The sequence below is a fragment of the Nycticebus coucang genome, chromosome 17 (assembly GCF_027406575.1).
Source record: "Nycticebus coucang isolate mNycCou1 chromosome 17, mNycCou1.pri, whole genome shotgun sequence".
NCBI lineage: Eukaryota > Metazoa > Chordata > Mammalia > Primates > Lorisidae > Nycticebus > Nycticebus coucang.
This window is the reverse complement of record NC_069796.1, coordinates 47,492,375-47,508,803: the sequence shown is the minus strand read 5'-3', so window position 1 is coordinate 47,508,803 and position 16,429 is coordinate 47,492,375. Positions and strand designations below refer to the sequence as shown.

At 37.7% G+C, this 16,429-nt stretch overlaps 1 protein-coding gene across 1 annotated transcript; it reads left to right on the top strand.

The window, feature by feature from the left end:
* Positions 1 to 14,672: 14,672 nt before the first annotated feature.
* On the top strand, positions 14,673 to 15,056 carry LOC128568364 (uncharacterized protein C3orf14-like). The gene has a single exon (XM_053565930.1). It carries the CDS (start codon positions 14,673 to 14,675, stop codon positions 15,054 to 15,056), a length of 384 nt encoding a protein of 127 aa, XP_053421905.1.
* The last annotated feature ends 1,373 nt before the right edge of the window (positions 15,057 to 16,429 follow it).

Genomic DNA, 16,429 nt, shown 5'->3' with positions numbered 1-16,429 from the left:
AGTAACAACAGGAATCTGCATACTCATACAAAAACATGGAAGTTAAATAACCTTGTGTTGAATGATAGCTGGGTCAGAGATGAGATTAAGAAGGAAATTGCAAAATTTTTGGAACAAAATGACAATGAAGACACGAATTATCAGAACCTCTGAGATACTGCAAAGGCAATGCTAAGAGGGAAATTTATAGTACTGCAAGCCTTCCTCAAGAGAACGGAAAGAGAGAAAGTTAACAACTTAATGGGACATCTCAAACAACTGGAAATGGAAGAACATTCCAACCCCAGACCCAGTAGAAGAAAAGAAATAACCAAAATTAGAGCAGAATTAAGTGAAATTGAAAACAAAAGAATTATGCAACAGATCGGTAAATTAAAAAGTTGGTTTCTTGAAAAGGTCAATAAAATAGATAAACCTTTGCCTAACCTAACCAGAAAAAAAAAAACACAGTAAAACCTCTAATCTCATCAATCAGAAATGAAAAGGATGAAATAACAATAGACTCCTCAGAAATTAAAAAAAATCCTTAATGAATGTTACAAGAAACTTTATTCTTAGAAATATGAAAATCAGAAGGAAATTGACCAATACTTGGAAGCACGTCACCTTCCAAGACTTAGCCAGAATTAAGCGGAAATGTTGAACAGGCCCATATCAAGTTCTGAAATAGCATCAACTATACAAAACCTCCCAAAAAAGAAAAGCCCAGGAGCAGATGGCGTCACATCAGAATTCTACCAAAATTTTAAAGAAGAATTAGTACCTATATTACTCAACCTGTTTCAAAAGGTAGAAAAAGAAAGAAGACTACCCAACACGTTCTATGAAGCAAACATCACCCTGATCCCCAAACCAGGAAAAGACCCAACAAGAAAAGAAAATTATAGACAAATATCACTAATGAACATAGACGTAAAAATGTTCAACAAGATCCTAACAAACAGAATCCAGCAACACATCAAACAAATTATACATCATGACCAAGTTGGTTTTAACCCAGGGTCTCAAGGCTGGTTCAATATCTGTAAATCTATAAGTGTAATTCAGCACATAAACAAATTAAAAAACAAAGACCATATGATTCTCTCAGTTGATGCAGAAAAAGCTTTTGATAATATACAGCATCCCCTCATGATCAGAACACTTAAGAAAATTGGTAGAGAAGGGACATTCCTTAAACTGATAGAGGCCATCTACAGCAAACCTTCAGTCAATATCATATTGAATGGAGTTAAGTTGAAATCATTTCCACTCAGACCAGGAACCAGACAAGGTTTCCCATTGTCTCCACTGTTCTTTAACATTGTAATGGAAGTTTTAGCCACTATAATTAGGGAAGAAAAGGCGATCAAGGGTATACATATAGGGTCAGAAGAGATCGAACTTTCACCCTTCGCAGATGATATGATTGTATATCTGGAAAACAGCAGGGATTCTACTACAAAACTCTTAGAAGTGATCAAGGAATACAGCAGTGTCTCAGGTTACAAAATCAACATTCATAAATTGGTAGACTTTATATATACCAACAATAGTCAAGTTGAAAAAACAGTTAAGGACTCTATTTCATTCACAGTAGTGCCAAAGAAGATGAAATATTTTGGAATTTATCTAACAAAGGTCGTGAAAGATCTCTATAAAAAGAACTATGAAACTCTAAGAAAAGAAATAGCTGAAAATATTAACAATTGGAAAAACATACCATGCTCATAGCTGGGAAGAATCAACTTTGTTAAAATGTCCATACTACCCAAAGCAATATATAATTTTAACGCAATCCCTATTAAAGCTCCACTGTCATACTTTAAAGAGCTTGAAAAAATAATACTTCATTTTATATGAAATCAGAAAAAACCTCTAGTAGCCAAGATATTACTCAGAAATAAAAACAAAGTAGGAGGAATCACGCTACCAGACCTCAGACTATACTACGTATAGATAATGATCAAAACAGCATGGTACTGGCACAAAAACAAAGAAGTAAATGTCTGGAATAGAATAGAGAACCAAGAGATGAATCCAGCTTCTTACCATTATTTCATCTTTGACAAGCCAATTAAAAACATTCAGTGGGGAAGATTCCCTATTTAACAAATGGTGCTGGGTGAACTGGCTGGCAACCTGTAGAAGATTGAAACTGTACCCACACCTTTTACCATTAACTACGATAGACTCTCACTAGATTAAAGATTTAAACTTAAGACATTAAACTATAAAAATACTAGAAAAGAATGCAGGGAAAACCCTTGAAGAAATAGGCCTGGTCAAGTATTTTATGAGGAGGACCCCCCGTGCAATTGAAGCAGCTTCAAAAATACACTACTGGGACCTGATCAAACTAAAATCTTCTGCACAGACAAGAACACAGTAAGTAAGGCAAGCAAACAGCCATCAGAATGAGAGAAGATGTTCGCAGATTATGTCTCCGACAAAGGTTTAATAACCAGAATCCACAGAGAACTCAAACGTATAAGCAAGAAAAGAACAAGTGATCCCATTGCAGGCTGGGCAAGGGCCTTGAAGAGAAACTTCTCTGAAGAAGACAGGCACACGGCCTACAGACATATGAAAAAATGCTCATCATCTTTAATCATCAGAGTAATGCAAATCAAAACTACTTTGAGATATCATCTAACTCCAGTAAGATTAGCCTATATCACAAAATCCCAAGACCAGAGATGTTGGCGTGGATGTGGAGAAAAGGGAACACTTCTACACTGCTGGTGGGAATGCAAATTAATACATTCCTTTTGGAAAGATGTTTGGAGAACACTTAGAGATCTAAAAATAGATCTGCCATTCAATCCTATAATTCCTCTACTAGGCATATACCCAGAAGACCAAAAATCACATCATAAGAAAGAAATTTGTACCAGAATGTTTATTGCAGCCCTGTTCATAATTGCTAAGTCATGGAAAAAGCCCAAGTGCCCATCGATCCATGAATGAATTAATAAATTGTGGTATATGTACACCATGGAATATTATGCAGCCTTAAAGAAAGATGGAGCCTTTACCTCTTTCATGTTTACATGGATGGAACTGAAACATATTCTTCTTAGTAAAGTATCTCAAGAATGGAAGAAAAAGTATCCAATGTACTCAGCCCTACTATGAAACTGATTTATGGCTTTCACATGAAAGCTATAACCCAGTTACAACCTAAGAATAGGGGAAAAGGGAGGGGAGGGAGGGGGGAGGTGAGCAGAGGGAGGGAGATTGGTGGGATTACACCTGCAGTGCATCTTACAAAGGGTACATATGAAACTTAGTATGTAAATGTCTTAGCACAATAACTAAGAAAATGCCACGAAGGCTATGTTAACCAGTGTGATGAAAATGTGTCAAACGGTCTATGAAACCAGTGTATGGTGCCCCATTATCACATTAATGTACACAGCAATGATTTAATAAAAAAAAATTAACAAGTGATTACAAATACTTAATTATGGAAAGAGAGTCACCACAAAGCAGAACACTAAATATGTTGGATATAAAACTTCAGGATGTTAGACCTCTTGGCCCGGGGACCTATTTCCACAATTTGCTAAACTCTGAGAGTTTAGTTTCTGAAGTTGTTTAAACAACCCAAGATGAGTGTTTGTCTAATAAGAAAGTGAATTTATGCAGTGGAATAATGGAAGTATATGCAGTCATTTGAGCTTGAGTTAATGTCTTTCATATAAAGTCAATCCTAGAATAAGTGAGGTCACTTGTAAAAGTTCTTTTATTAGTTTTCCTCATTTCACACCTTTATTTAACTTGACTGCTCTTTCTTTTCTTTTCTTTTTTGAGACAGATTCTTAAGCTGTCACCCTAGGTAGAGTGTTGTGGTGTCACAACTCACACAACCTCAAACTCTTGGATGTACGAGATTCTCTTGCCTCAGCCTCCCAAGTAGCTGGGGCTACAGGCGCCCACCACAACGCCTGGCTATTTTTTGTTGTTGTTGGAGTTGTCATTGTTGTTTTAGCTGGCCTGGGCAGTGTTTGAACCCACCAACCTTGGTGGTAGGTGGCCAGCACCCTACCCACTGAGCTACAGGCACCACTCAGAATGCTCTTTTCAATGCTGCCAAAATTCAGAACTGCATTTTAATGACATGATTTTCCTGAATCCTTCTTGGCTCTTTTCAATAAGAAGAGATCTATATCTTGCTTCACTCCTGCAGCAATTTACTTACACCTCATTTTCTGACATTTGCCCTAACTTACAAAAAAAATCTTGTATGTACTCATGACACTTTTCTCTTGGTCATAAGCACAGTGAGGGCAGTGGGGTTAGGCATAATGCTTGACCCACATCAGTGCTCAGTTGCTGAGGGAGACGGAAAATCTATGATAAATCTATTCCTCTGTGGGACCTAAATGTGATCACTGACTTAAGGGTACTTCAGAAAATGAAGCTTTATGGAGGCCAGCTCTATATCCACAAACAAAATGTTACAAAAATGCATTTAAACCCACTCAGCCTTTACAGTTCATATTTGATATTTGAAGGCTTTAGAAAGCACAATTACTGGTATCACCAAGAATTCTTTTTTAAAGTTAAAGTTATTTTGTGAGTATGAGTTTCTTAAAATATTCAAACTATCTACTGTTTTTCTATAAGAAAAGTAATATTTTATTATACAAGTCACTTTTCAAAAGCAGATTATCACACAAGATAGAGAAAGAGGAGGAAAAGGGAAATGTAAATATTTTGTTTCTATGGGGTAAGGTTCATGTTATTAGTAGTTTGGAGATTTAGAGGGATAGATATATAAAAATGTGAAGCCAACTAACTTAAAATACATTTTAAAAATTCAAGTGTGTACATACTCATTTTTGTCACATAAAATGCACTCATTGGAATAAGTAAGTCCATCAGTTCCACAGACAGGTACCCACGTCCTGGGGCATCCAGGGTGTTTGGGACAGTTAGGCTAAAAGTAGAATTAAACAGAATCACTTTCCATTATTGTCCATTCTCCAAAATTTATAACAAAATCTTCAAATTAATTTTAAATTTCCTAGGGCACATCTGTGGTTAGGAGAATATCATTACATGTTGCAAGAGAAAAAAATCCAAGATCTTGAGTCAGAAAACCTGGTTTTAAGTAATGACTCTGCTATTTCCAAGTTATTTGATACTGGAAGTTGTTTGGCCTCACTGAAACTCAGTCACTACATGAGCAAAACGGGAATAAAATGATCATTTTCCCACCTAACTCATAGTGTTGTTGTGAGGTTTGCCTAATACTAGTGAGATAGTGTTCAAGTTCACAATCACTGCAGGTAGTGGCTCTGCTCAGGTCAGCCATATCTTGGGGTATATTTTTTGCACACTGCAGATCCCAGAAGGTCTACTCTAAGGGACGAAAATGTGCATTCTTGGAGTCTTCACACTCTATTCCAGTAACAGTCATCAAATGACTGTTCTAGTCCAGACATTATGTGCTTCTTATATATTACTCTATTTACACCTCACAACTCTGCTACAAACTTGTTATTTTTGTTATACTCTTCTCTGGGTGAAGATAATAAGGCATGAAGTGCTGAAATAATCCATGGACATACAGCTAGGTAATTCCTGAATTCTGAATACACACTTAGTATTCTTGTTCCTAAATTTTAGCTCTTAACATTTTCATTCTACTCCCCACACCATCAGTTGGGTTTTGTGAACACACACTTATCTTTTATGGCACAATGACCTTTTTATTTTAATTATTATTTTTTTTAATGACGGGTTCTGGAGTTCAGTGGCCTCATCAAAGTTCACTGTGAATTTGAACTCCTGAACTCAAAGAATCATCCTGCCTTGGCTTCCCAAAGTGTTAGGGTTGCAGGCATGAGCCACTGATCCCAGCCTCGAAAACTTCTTCGTAACTTATCTTAATGTAATCATGTATTAATGCATGAACTTTTGGTTTATCAGCTTCCTCCTTCTAGATATAAATGTGATGAGAGGGGAACCCTTCTTCCTTTGGTCTCAAAATTTACTGAAATTACCTTCTAAACCAGCGGTTCTCAATACCAATCCTGTTGTGACCCACAGGAATGGTATTAAAGGGCCATGGCATTAAGAAGGTTGAGAACCACTGTTTTAAACAAAGGCAAACATGGAAAAGTTAGATTTAGAATGCTTTTATAAAGGGATTAACCTCTAGAGGGAGTAACTAGTTTATTACTTTCAGAGCTGCACCGTTCTCTGACTATGAGAACTGCATGCCAACATCATCAAACTGGCTCTAAGGAGGAAGGGCTCCTTGGAGTGGAGAAAGCTCCCACCCAAAAGACTTGTCCTACAGCTAGGACTGGTATAAATTTAAAAAACATACAAATAATAACAAGAAAAAGAAAAAACACCTTCACAGCAAGAATTATACATGTACATAGCACTTGTCTATTCATCACTGAGTTTGTCCTTCAGTATAAGCCCACGGAGGAAAACAGCTATGCTATTTGTATTTCATAGGTTAAGCCTCTCTAGCATTCATACTTCTCATCTTAACTTCAGGTGAAAGGTGTCAGACTGTGCTTTGGTTGGATCAAACAGCTCAAGCCTGAGAAATAAGAATTACAAATTCTCTTTACCTTTCTTCCTGGGGACTCATCTTCAAGGCTTCCTACAAGACATAAATCAGACATGTTAAGATAGGCCCCCATGAGAGGAGCCAGATCTATTCTTATTCAGAGTTCTCTGCTTTGAATGAAGGCTGTGACTTCTCTGTCGGCCTTCTGATTTCTGTCTCCAAGTCTCAACCCTTCTGATTTCTGTCCTCTTTCAAGGATGTCTGACTTGTTTTCATCTACTCCTTGCCTGCTGAAACCTTGAAACAAATTAAGTAAAAATCTGAGTATGACCAAAGCATCTCAATTTGCTACTTCAGAAAAGTTCATCCCTTTCCTTTATGATGGAAAATATGTACTTATGTCTTGAAATGTATTAGGCACTGTGAAATATCTTTTGAATATTCCCTAACATTTTCACATCAATTAGTTACTAGACTTTTGATTTCACAATTAGTGAGGTATAAGGAACTTTATACCAATTTACAGATAAGAGTATGAGTATTTTATATGACTAGCTATGAAACATTTACCATTTTATAAGCAGTATCCAGATCTTCTGATGCAAAATTTAAGTAATGTCAAAAAAAAAAAAGGAGCTCTTTTGCCAACTCATCATCAGTTGTCAAAGAGCTGTTTCACACAGTTGCATTCCACTGAGTGTAAGACCAGTTTATAGCTTATGAACTTACAGAGAGTTAAAATAGTCATTCCCCATCTCCCAGATTATAGCAGGACTTGCTGACCATAAGTAGCAAATGGTAACTGTTGATAAATTCATTAGAGACAAAGGAAATGAATCTGACAACACCCAAAGGAAAAAAGTGAGATTTAATTTTACTATCAACACTTTAATTTTACTATCAACAGGTAATTCTTTTTATCTGAATGTAGTGAAAAGTAGTGAGGCCTCTATGGGCTTGGTGAACATCCCCTGGCATGTTCAGAACCTGATGTTGTTGGGGACCCATTGGATTTTAGTGGAGTCAAAAACTGGATGAACAGATGCTCACAGAGACATCTGTTTGTATGGATTAGTATGCAGGAAGAGAGAAAAAGGGAACACTGCTTGCATGAGTATGTAACAAAAACAACAAACAATATTCTTACTCATCTAAAACAACATGCTGATTCTGCTCCCAGGAGGATCCTTTGGTAGGTCAGAGATGACACTGAAAATGTTAATCAGTCCCAGTGTTAGAAAGGAAACTAATCTTTTTTTTTTTTTTTTTTATGTAGAGACAGAGTCTCACTTTATGGCTCTCGGTAGAGTGCCGTGGCATCACACAGCTCACAGCAACCTCCAACTCCTGGGCTTAAGCGATTCTCTTTCCTCAGCCTCCCGAGTAGCTGGGACTACAGGCGCCCACCACAACGCCCAGCTATTTTTTGGTTGCAGTTCAGCAGGGGCCGGGTTTGAACCCGCCACCCTCAGTATATGGGGCTGGCGCCTTACCGACTAAGCCACAGGCGCTGCCCAAGGAAACTAATCTTAATTCCGTGGTCAGAATTGTCTGTAGACATTGTCAAGATGTAGTTTGGGTATATGTGTACACCATGTATTCCAGCAGAATATTTTCACTCAGAAACATTCTGCTGGTCAAAATAACTTTTTTTGTTCTTTGTTTTTTAATTTGAGGTTAATGTTAGGAGGGTACAAACAATCAGGTCACAATATTTGAATTAGTTAGGTAAAGTCCCTCATTTAATTGTGTTCTGCACCCATGAGCTATGCTATACACCTCTACATTGTGCCCATTAAGTGGGAGCACACTGCAAAAATGCATTTTTTAATCAAGCTGTGGCTTTTGTATTGAATAACCAAAAGCCATTATTCCCTGTTTTATGCAATCCCATGAATATTTAAAATTTTTAAATTGGCCCTAGACATTTACAGAATTATTTGGGTGTTTATGATTGAATATTTTCACTGCTTTTTTTTTTTTTTTCCTTTACCATATCCCTGACAAAGGTTTCCATCACTAGAGGAAAATTATTTTGCTCTAGACAGTTCTTACTACTATACTACTAGGATTGTTTTCCTCATTTTATGTTAAAAACTCCTCTTTCTGTAATTCTCATCTATTGAATTCATTTCAGTGAGAATTGGAACCAAATGAACTGCCGATGACAAGCTGTATCTAAAGTTCAGAAAGTAAGGTGCGCAGCAAAGCAACAGGTCAAAAACATTTTTACTCACATTTGAAAAAGAAGCAAAGTTACCTACCAGATATTTGTAAACTCAACAGGACCAAGACAGCTAGAGGAAAGGTGCTCATTACCTTCATGGCTGAAGTTCTGTGCCCAGAGGTCAGTTGAAACCTGCACAGAACTTACCACCACTCTTCAGAACCCTGGGTCATATAAGCAGAGGACAACAAGGCCCCACCCACTGTGCCTTGTGACAGGTCTCCTGGGTTATTGATTAACTGTGTGTCATAGCTGGGCCTCCTGGAATAAGGGGACCTGGAATAAGAAAGGTGAAAGGAGCCAGGAGAGGCTGACATATGCAAGGACAAAATTTGTCAGGAAAATCATTGTGGTGGTTAGTTTATTTGGTCCCTAACTCCCTGTGTAGTTATGAGAAGGCCCTTTCCCTCCTTGAGCCCCTGCCTTCGGTTCAGACTCTCTTTTCAAGGGTGTTTGCATAGAAAACACTCTTGAAAAATAAAATAGTGTGTCTTTCTGGAGCAACAGGCAGGTTTGCTCAAAGTCTAGTATATTATAGATGCTATCTTTTTCCAGGGCACGTTCACATGAGTTTACTGACCTTTTAAAAATATTTGAGATTTTTAAAGCTTGGCCTCCTTTTCCTGTAACACACTGTGCTTTCTGTGTAGGTGTCACTGGGTGCTCTTCACAAAACCTTGTGGCAATAGGGGCCTGGGAAACAGAATAAGGAATCTGTGTCTTCTGCCAGCATCCATTCTACTGCGGCAGGCTAACTGGTAGCGTAAAATCTCAGCCCCTTCCCAGGTCTTGACAAGAACTGTAATAATCACTTGGGACAAATCCGCAAATAAAAATTCCAAAGTCTGTGTCTTCATAGTGCTTCTATATCATCTTACGTGAGGGAGACAGATAACAAAAAAATAATAAATGGTAGAAAGTAGTCTGAGCGCACTGGCTCACGCCTGTAATCCAGGCACTCTGGGACACTCAGGCAGGTGCATCACCTCAGCTCAGGAGTTTGAGACCAGACTGAGCAAAAGCAAGACTGCATTTACTTAAAAAAAAAACACAAAAAAAACAGCCAGGCATTGTGGTAGACGCCTGTAGTCCCGCTACTCAGGTAAGATGATTGCTCCAAACCAGGAGTTTGAGGTTGCTGTGAGCTATGATACCACATCACTCTACCCATGGTAACTCTATTTTGAATAAACAAACAAACAAATAAATAAAATGATAGAAAATATATCATTCTATGATGAAAATCATGGAGATAAGAATGGAGAGGACAGATTGCTTGAAGATTTGGGAAATATTTATTATAGAGTTTTCAGAGAAGTTCCTACTCATTAGGTGACATTCAAACAGAGACGTGGAAAAAGTGATGAATTGAACCATATGAATATCCAGAATGTGCCTTCACTACAGACAGACTGGTAAGTGCAAAGGGCTTGAGGTGGAAGCTGGCTTGACATGCTTGAGAAACATTCAGAACAACAGTATACCTGGATCAAATGATAGAGAGAGAAAGGAGAGATGAGATAAATGGAGCAGGAAGGACCTAGACTGTGAAGTGCCATGAAGGCTACAGTAAGGACCTTGGTTTTGACCAAAGGAAAAAACTTTGCAGACAGTAAGTGCCTTGTCAACATCTTCATCTGGATATTCTATAGGCACCTCAAACCTAATACATCAAATCCTACTGTCTAGAACATTCATCACAATATTTTTACCTTTGTTCTCCCCACTACTTCTTTCCTTTCTTCCTAAATGTGTAAGCTGAAACTTCAGTATCCTCCCTAACACTTCTTCCCCTTTCCACACACCATCTTCCACACTTATTTTGTTACCAAGTTTTCTTCTTGGGTCTACATCCAAGATAACCTCAATTCTCATCACCTTCAACTGTCATATCTGAGATGTTACCCTCATTTCCCCCTGGGTGTCTGAAGATGATTTCCCAACATGTGTTGTTTTTTATCTCAAAGCTGTTGCCCTTACAACAGTGAAGGAATCTTTATAGAGTACAAATATGATGGTGTTTTCCCTGGTTTCTCATTGCTCAGAATCCTCAGGAAGGCTAGGCTCTGAGAGATTTGGTCCCCTCCTCCCTCTCTTGCTTTATTCTTCCTCATCAATTTCCTCCTTGTTCATTCTCCAAGTAACATTGGTTATCTTTCTAATTTTCTTGAAGACCACGGGTTATACCTTATTCATTTCTGTGTTTCCAAAGTCTCTCAATTGACTAGTCATTCATTGGTTATACTCAGTATTTTATTCATGTACATATTGATACACTCTAAATATTCATTCAGTTCCTACTACTTAAAGGCTCTTAACATAGTGCTAGGGAAATGGATGTGATTTCTGCCTTTAGACTTTAGTCTTAGCATTGATAGACATTGGGTGAGTGAATAAAGTTTTCTACTTTGCATCTGAAATCATTATTTAAATAGAAGTTTTATTGCTAGTAAGAAAGTTCCAATAGCCATTGTTAAGGAAGATTAATATTTGAGAAGAGGGTCCTTTTCCTTGGATCTGACAAGCAGTATAGGGAGAAGGGAGTGGCTGGGGTTTGGTTGCAGGAAGTCTTTAGATAAGAGAAGCAGCAATGAAAGCATTCAGAATTCAGCTTGCCTGATGCCAAAGCTTTGGCTCTTTCTACCAAATAGTTATTTTTAAACATTTTGACTGTGAATTGGGAGTAAAAAATAATTTTGTGTATGGCCTAGTATATGTATACATATGAGCAGAAAACACAATTCTTAGAAGACAAAAGATAGTCTTGTAGGTGATGGTTCTTGGTACTTTTTTGCTTTTTCTTCTGTTCTTTCTCATAGTTCACCAATCCTGATGTGCAGTTTGAAAAATATTTCACTACAGTGCTATCCTCTGGATGTCAAAGTCTTTTATTTTTTAATTTCAACAAAACTGAGATATAGTTGAAAACTGGTCCTAAAATTGTGATGGCAAATGGTACTTTGGAGACAGCAAGTTGAAGGTGGTAAACAAAACCAGGGTGAGATATCCGGACCCGAAGTAGAAATCTGCCACTTTAACCATTACATGACTCTTGGTAAATCAGTTCTCTCAACTATCAAATTGCATATTATTATGTATACATTTGTTGAGAGTATATACCTAGACATTATAAATAAATATTTTGCAAAAATATTACTCTCCATTTCCCCTGAAATTATAATTGCTAGCTAATAGTGATATCATCCCTCATCCATGGATTGGAACAAAAGATCACATATTTACGCTTCATATGAACAGAGTCTTAAACAAAAAAGTATTGTCTTTTTGGGGGTATTGGCAGTGCATTGATTGAGCAGCCCTTCTCCTGTGCAAGACTGTTAACTATATTTAATATGTTTACATTGCCTAGCCTTGTGCAAATTTCTCCCTTTTCTACTCTACCTCCCTGGGTACATATTTATCCATATAATATTTTTGGAACTCAAGAAACATATTATGACCTGCTCCTCTCCAGTTTAAGAACTAATTATTCTCCTGGATAAATAATTATGACAAAACTTAAGAGAGTTGCTATCATGGATGCTGACAATACCTGCCCTAATGGAAATGTTTCACATGCTGTGCACTAACAAGAAAAATGACTGAAACTAGACACAGAGTCTAATTATTCAGTCCTCCATTGAAGCCCTCTTTGACATAGCTGCATCTTAACACTTCAATCACATTTTTCATTATTCAGGGAACTCCACGACTTTTCTTCAACTGCATCTTCTTTTTATTCTGCAGCTCACTCTCCAACTGGCTGTCATGGTTTCCATCACGTTAAAATGTTGTATCTATGGGTTTTGATTCAATTAGTGATAATTCTCCAATTTTTTTGTTTCTCAGGGCAGTTTGTAAAGTCATTGCTAATAATAATATTTATTACATCATCCTCATCACTACCACTAAAAGCACTGCTTCTAAAATTTTTCAAAATTTTCTATTTACCACTCACTGTGATATTTTATTTTCATCATTTTAATTACTGCAGAATTGCTATGTCTCTTTTATAAGTAAAAAAACTGAGGCACAGATTTCAATTTTCTTATTCCTAGTCACAGAGTTCCTATATATAATTGGACTTCATGGTATTGTTAGAACACTGGCTTTAACTTCAGGATATCAGGATTCCTAATTTAATACTGTCACTGACAACTTGTGTGATAATTTTCTCTTTATTCTGCTGGCTTCAGTTCCCATATAATTGTGCGTGTATATGTGTGTGTATATGTGTGTGTGTATGTATCTTCTACTAAGAGACTTAATTTCATATTCTTTTCTTTTTTTTCTTTTTGAGACAGAGCCTCAATCTGTCACCCTGGATAGAGTGCCATGGCATCACAGCTCACAGCAACCTCCAACTCCTGGGCTCAAGCGATTCTCCTGCCTCCGCCTCCCAAGTAGCTGGGACTACAGGTGCCTGCCACAATGCCTGGCAGCTGTCATTGTTTTTTGGCAGGCCGGGCTGGATTTGAACTCGCCAGCTCAGGGGGAGTGTGGCTGGCGCCTTAGCCACTTGAGCCACAGGCGCGGACCCTTAATTTCATATTCTTAATGGTGTCTTTTAAAGAGCAAAGGTTTTTAACTGACTCAAATTTAGTAATCTTTTCCTTATTATTAGTGTATGTAAGTACATGTGAAAAGAAAATTTTGCCTGTCAGAAGATCATGAAGATATTCTATATAATTCTAGGAAATCTACAATCTATTGTAAGTAATACTTGTATGTGATATAAATGGATGTCCAAATTTAATCTTTTCCAATGTAGGTTTGGAAGCGATTGAAAATATTCCATTTTCAGTAATCGAAAATATCATTAATATCATTTACTCCCATTACAGTACAGTGTCACTCTTGTCAGAAACAATTTGACTATGTAATAGTGGGTGTGTGAATTCTATTCCCTAAAATCTATCCTTGCTCAGGTACCATTGCACTTTTCATCAAACATGGTTTTCTATATATATAACCTCTGCTTGCTCCCCACTTCACCCATTCTCCCCTCACGGAGGCACTGCCTTTGTTTACTGTTGTGCACACTAGATGGCAGCCTTCTCTTCCATGATGTCTTTGCTGTTGCCTAATGTTTCTCCACTTTGAAGATTCCCATAGAAGATGGGGAAATCCAACCTGACATGTCTATCAAACTACTTTGAAGTCATTGAAACAAATTCTTTGGTACTACTAAGATTCTAACCAAAGTTGAAATGTTCTTCCTTTTCGGCTTCCTTATTGATAGCCAAAGAGCATTCAAGGTACTGCATAGGAGTCAGTGAGGGAGTGAGTATACGCTCTTCTTCGTTCCAATCAACTGGCTGTTTTAGTATCAACATCATCATTACCTTCATGAAAGTCCCAAATTTAGTCTTAGAGGATGTGAATTCTGTTTTTTAAACAACACAGGTTTAAAGCATAGTAAATGTCACCTGGCTGTCTCAACTTGCCTTTCCAGGGTTTATCATTGTTCTCTGGAACAACCATGTTCCTCACGGTATGAGGAAGGATGAGGATGATCTATTCCAGCTAACTAGAAGGCTTAAATGTCATCTCTTTGCTAGGGGACACCTAGACAAGACTTGATTACTTCAGGTGTAGAAAACAGTATCTCCTTATAATGAACTGAAACTTGTCCTTCTGGAATGTCCACCTATTTGTCCTAATCTTTGATTTCAGAGCAATTCTTCCTTAATATCTCCATGGTCTTTCTTCAAATACTTGTTAATAATGACCAGAGTGAGCATCGGCACAGTAACCAGTGCCTTCCTAGAAGAGTTCAGAGGCTGTCTGGGGCAAGCACCTAGATTTTACACTCACCCAGATGACTTACCTTCAGTTTGGAGGCCTTCATTGTGTTTCACTAGACCTCTGTCTGTATGGGCCCAGTTTCTTTAGCATGGAAAGATCATAACAAAGATATGATTGAAGATGACTTCCTTGTTTGTTCAAGAAATTTTCCTCTCTGAAAGACACGAAGAAACAGTATCACAAAGATTAATGTTACTTCAACAAATGGACGATGAATTCAGAGATCAAAACATGGAAAAGGCATTTCAACTGCAAACAGCTGAGACTGCTTTTAAAAGGTACCTTAGTCTTTTAAAAGATGTAGGAATAGCAGAAAAGTCTCTAGAGATCAGGATTTACCCAATTCCACAGCCTGAGGTGGTTTCTCTTGGGATTCCTTACTGGGCATTAGTAGAAGAACATATTCCCAAATGGGAACAGTTTCTTTTAAGAAGAGCACCATATTCTCTTGGTGTTGAAAATCAAAATGAAGCAGAAAATACCATTCCACATGGGGCAGAGTGATAACTTTATCACATGTGACTTCATAAAACTTGTTTAATAAAGCTGACTATTAAAAACTATTCAGATGATTGCATGAACTTTAGGAACTGAATATGTTCATATTGTTCCATTATCCCCTAAATAACAATGAAGGTATGAAAATCTATTGGTAAATCTCAGGTTATCACCTCTGACTATATCAAGGTCATGAATTTGCTTTCTACCAAAACCATGGACACATTAAAAACTAATATTAAGAGATAGGAAGTTTTTAAATGAAAAAAATAAAGAAAATTTAAAAAATAATAGTGACTTCAGTCCACTCTAAGTCTTCCCTTTTTTGACAGAACCAAGTACATTAACTACTTCTCATTTGATGTTGTTTATAGTTTTTCTTCCTCAGAACGATGTCATTTAGTCTTTGTGCTTGTTAAAGGGGATGGCCCAGAAGTCTATTCCAGGACATTTTTACCAGCACATGGTCTGCAGAGCTCTGCTGGCTTCATCCATACCCACCACTAAAGGGGAATCTAGAAAGTTTCAAGGAGCTACACCAAGGCATAGGCCCCTTGAGGTGCAAGGCCAGAGGTGAAACCTTGATCCCTTCTGGTAATGTGGTATTATTAAAAGGATTTAACAAAATTATGTAGATAGAGTATGCAACTGTGCCAAACCAAGATTAATACTTAATAAGTGCCACCTGGTATTAATTTCTGCAAGTTACCAAGTTGTAACTGCCATATTTTTGTCTTTCTGCTACCTCATAAACTGCATGAAAGAGACCATCAATTTCTGCCATGAACACACAATCTTGCCAATTCTATTGCTTTCTCGCCAGTTCCTGCCTCTCTTTCTCCTGCATATTCCCACATCAGCCAGTGATGTTCACAATGCCAAGCTCCTTGAAGGGCCCAGGTTAAATGCAAGCATGCTGATAAAGTTGATTCCACATCTTAGCTTTATGTTATGATCTCTTTGGAGATACTAAATCTTCACTGCCTTCATCCAGGCTTGTCATTTTCTCATTTGCTTTCAAATCTTTTCACTGCACTTATCTCCATTTCTCTATTTTGTAGGAATCTGAGTTTTCTAAGTGTGGTTTGTAGGCTTCCCTGCCAACCATATCTGGCTAATTTAAGGCAATGGAAGGCACTGGTAAAACTTGTAGAGAGAGACAGAAAGAGAAATCAGGATTTTCTCTATCTGCTTCATGAGACATGGTGAGCAGGGACTATACCTTCTCCATAGCTCCATCTCCTTCCAGAGAGGCCACTCATATGTGGTCCCAGCTGTGGCATACATACCCATTATTGTTCTAGCATCTACTGTGTAGCTCTAATTCCTGGGTTCCACCTCCTCATCATTCTGTCCCTGCTGACCTAGAAGCAATAGTA

Bases quoted from the DNA above. Each gene is read 5' to 3' on its own strand.
- LOC128568364 (XM_053565930.1), top strand. From the start codon at position 14,673: ATGACTTCCTTGTTTGTTCAAGAAATTTTCCTCTCTGAAAGACACGAA.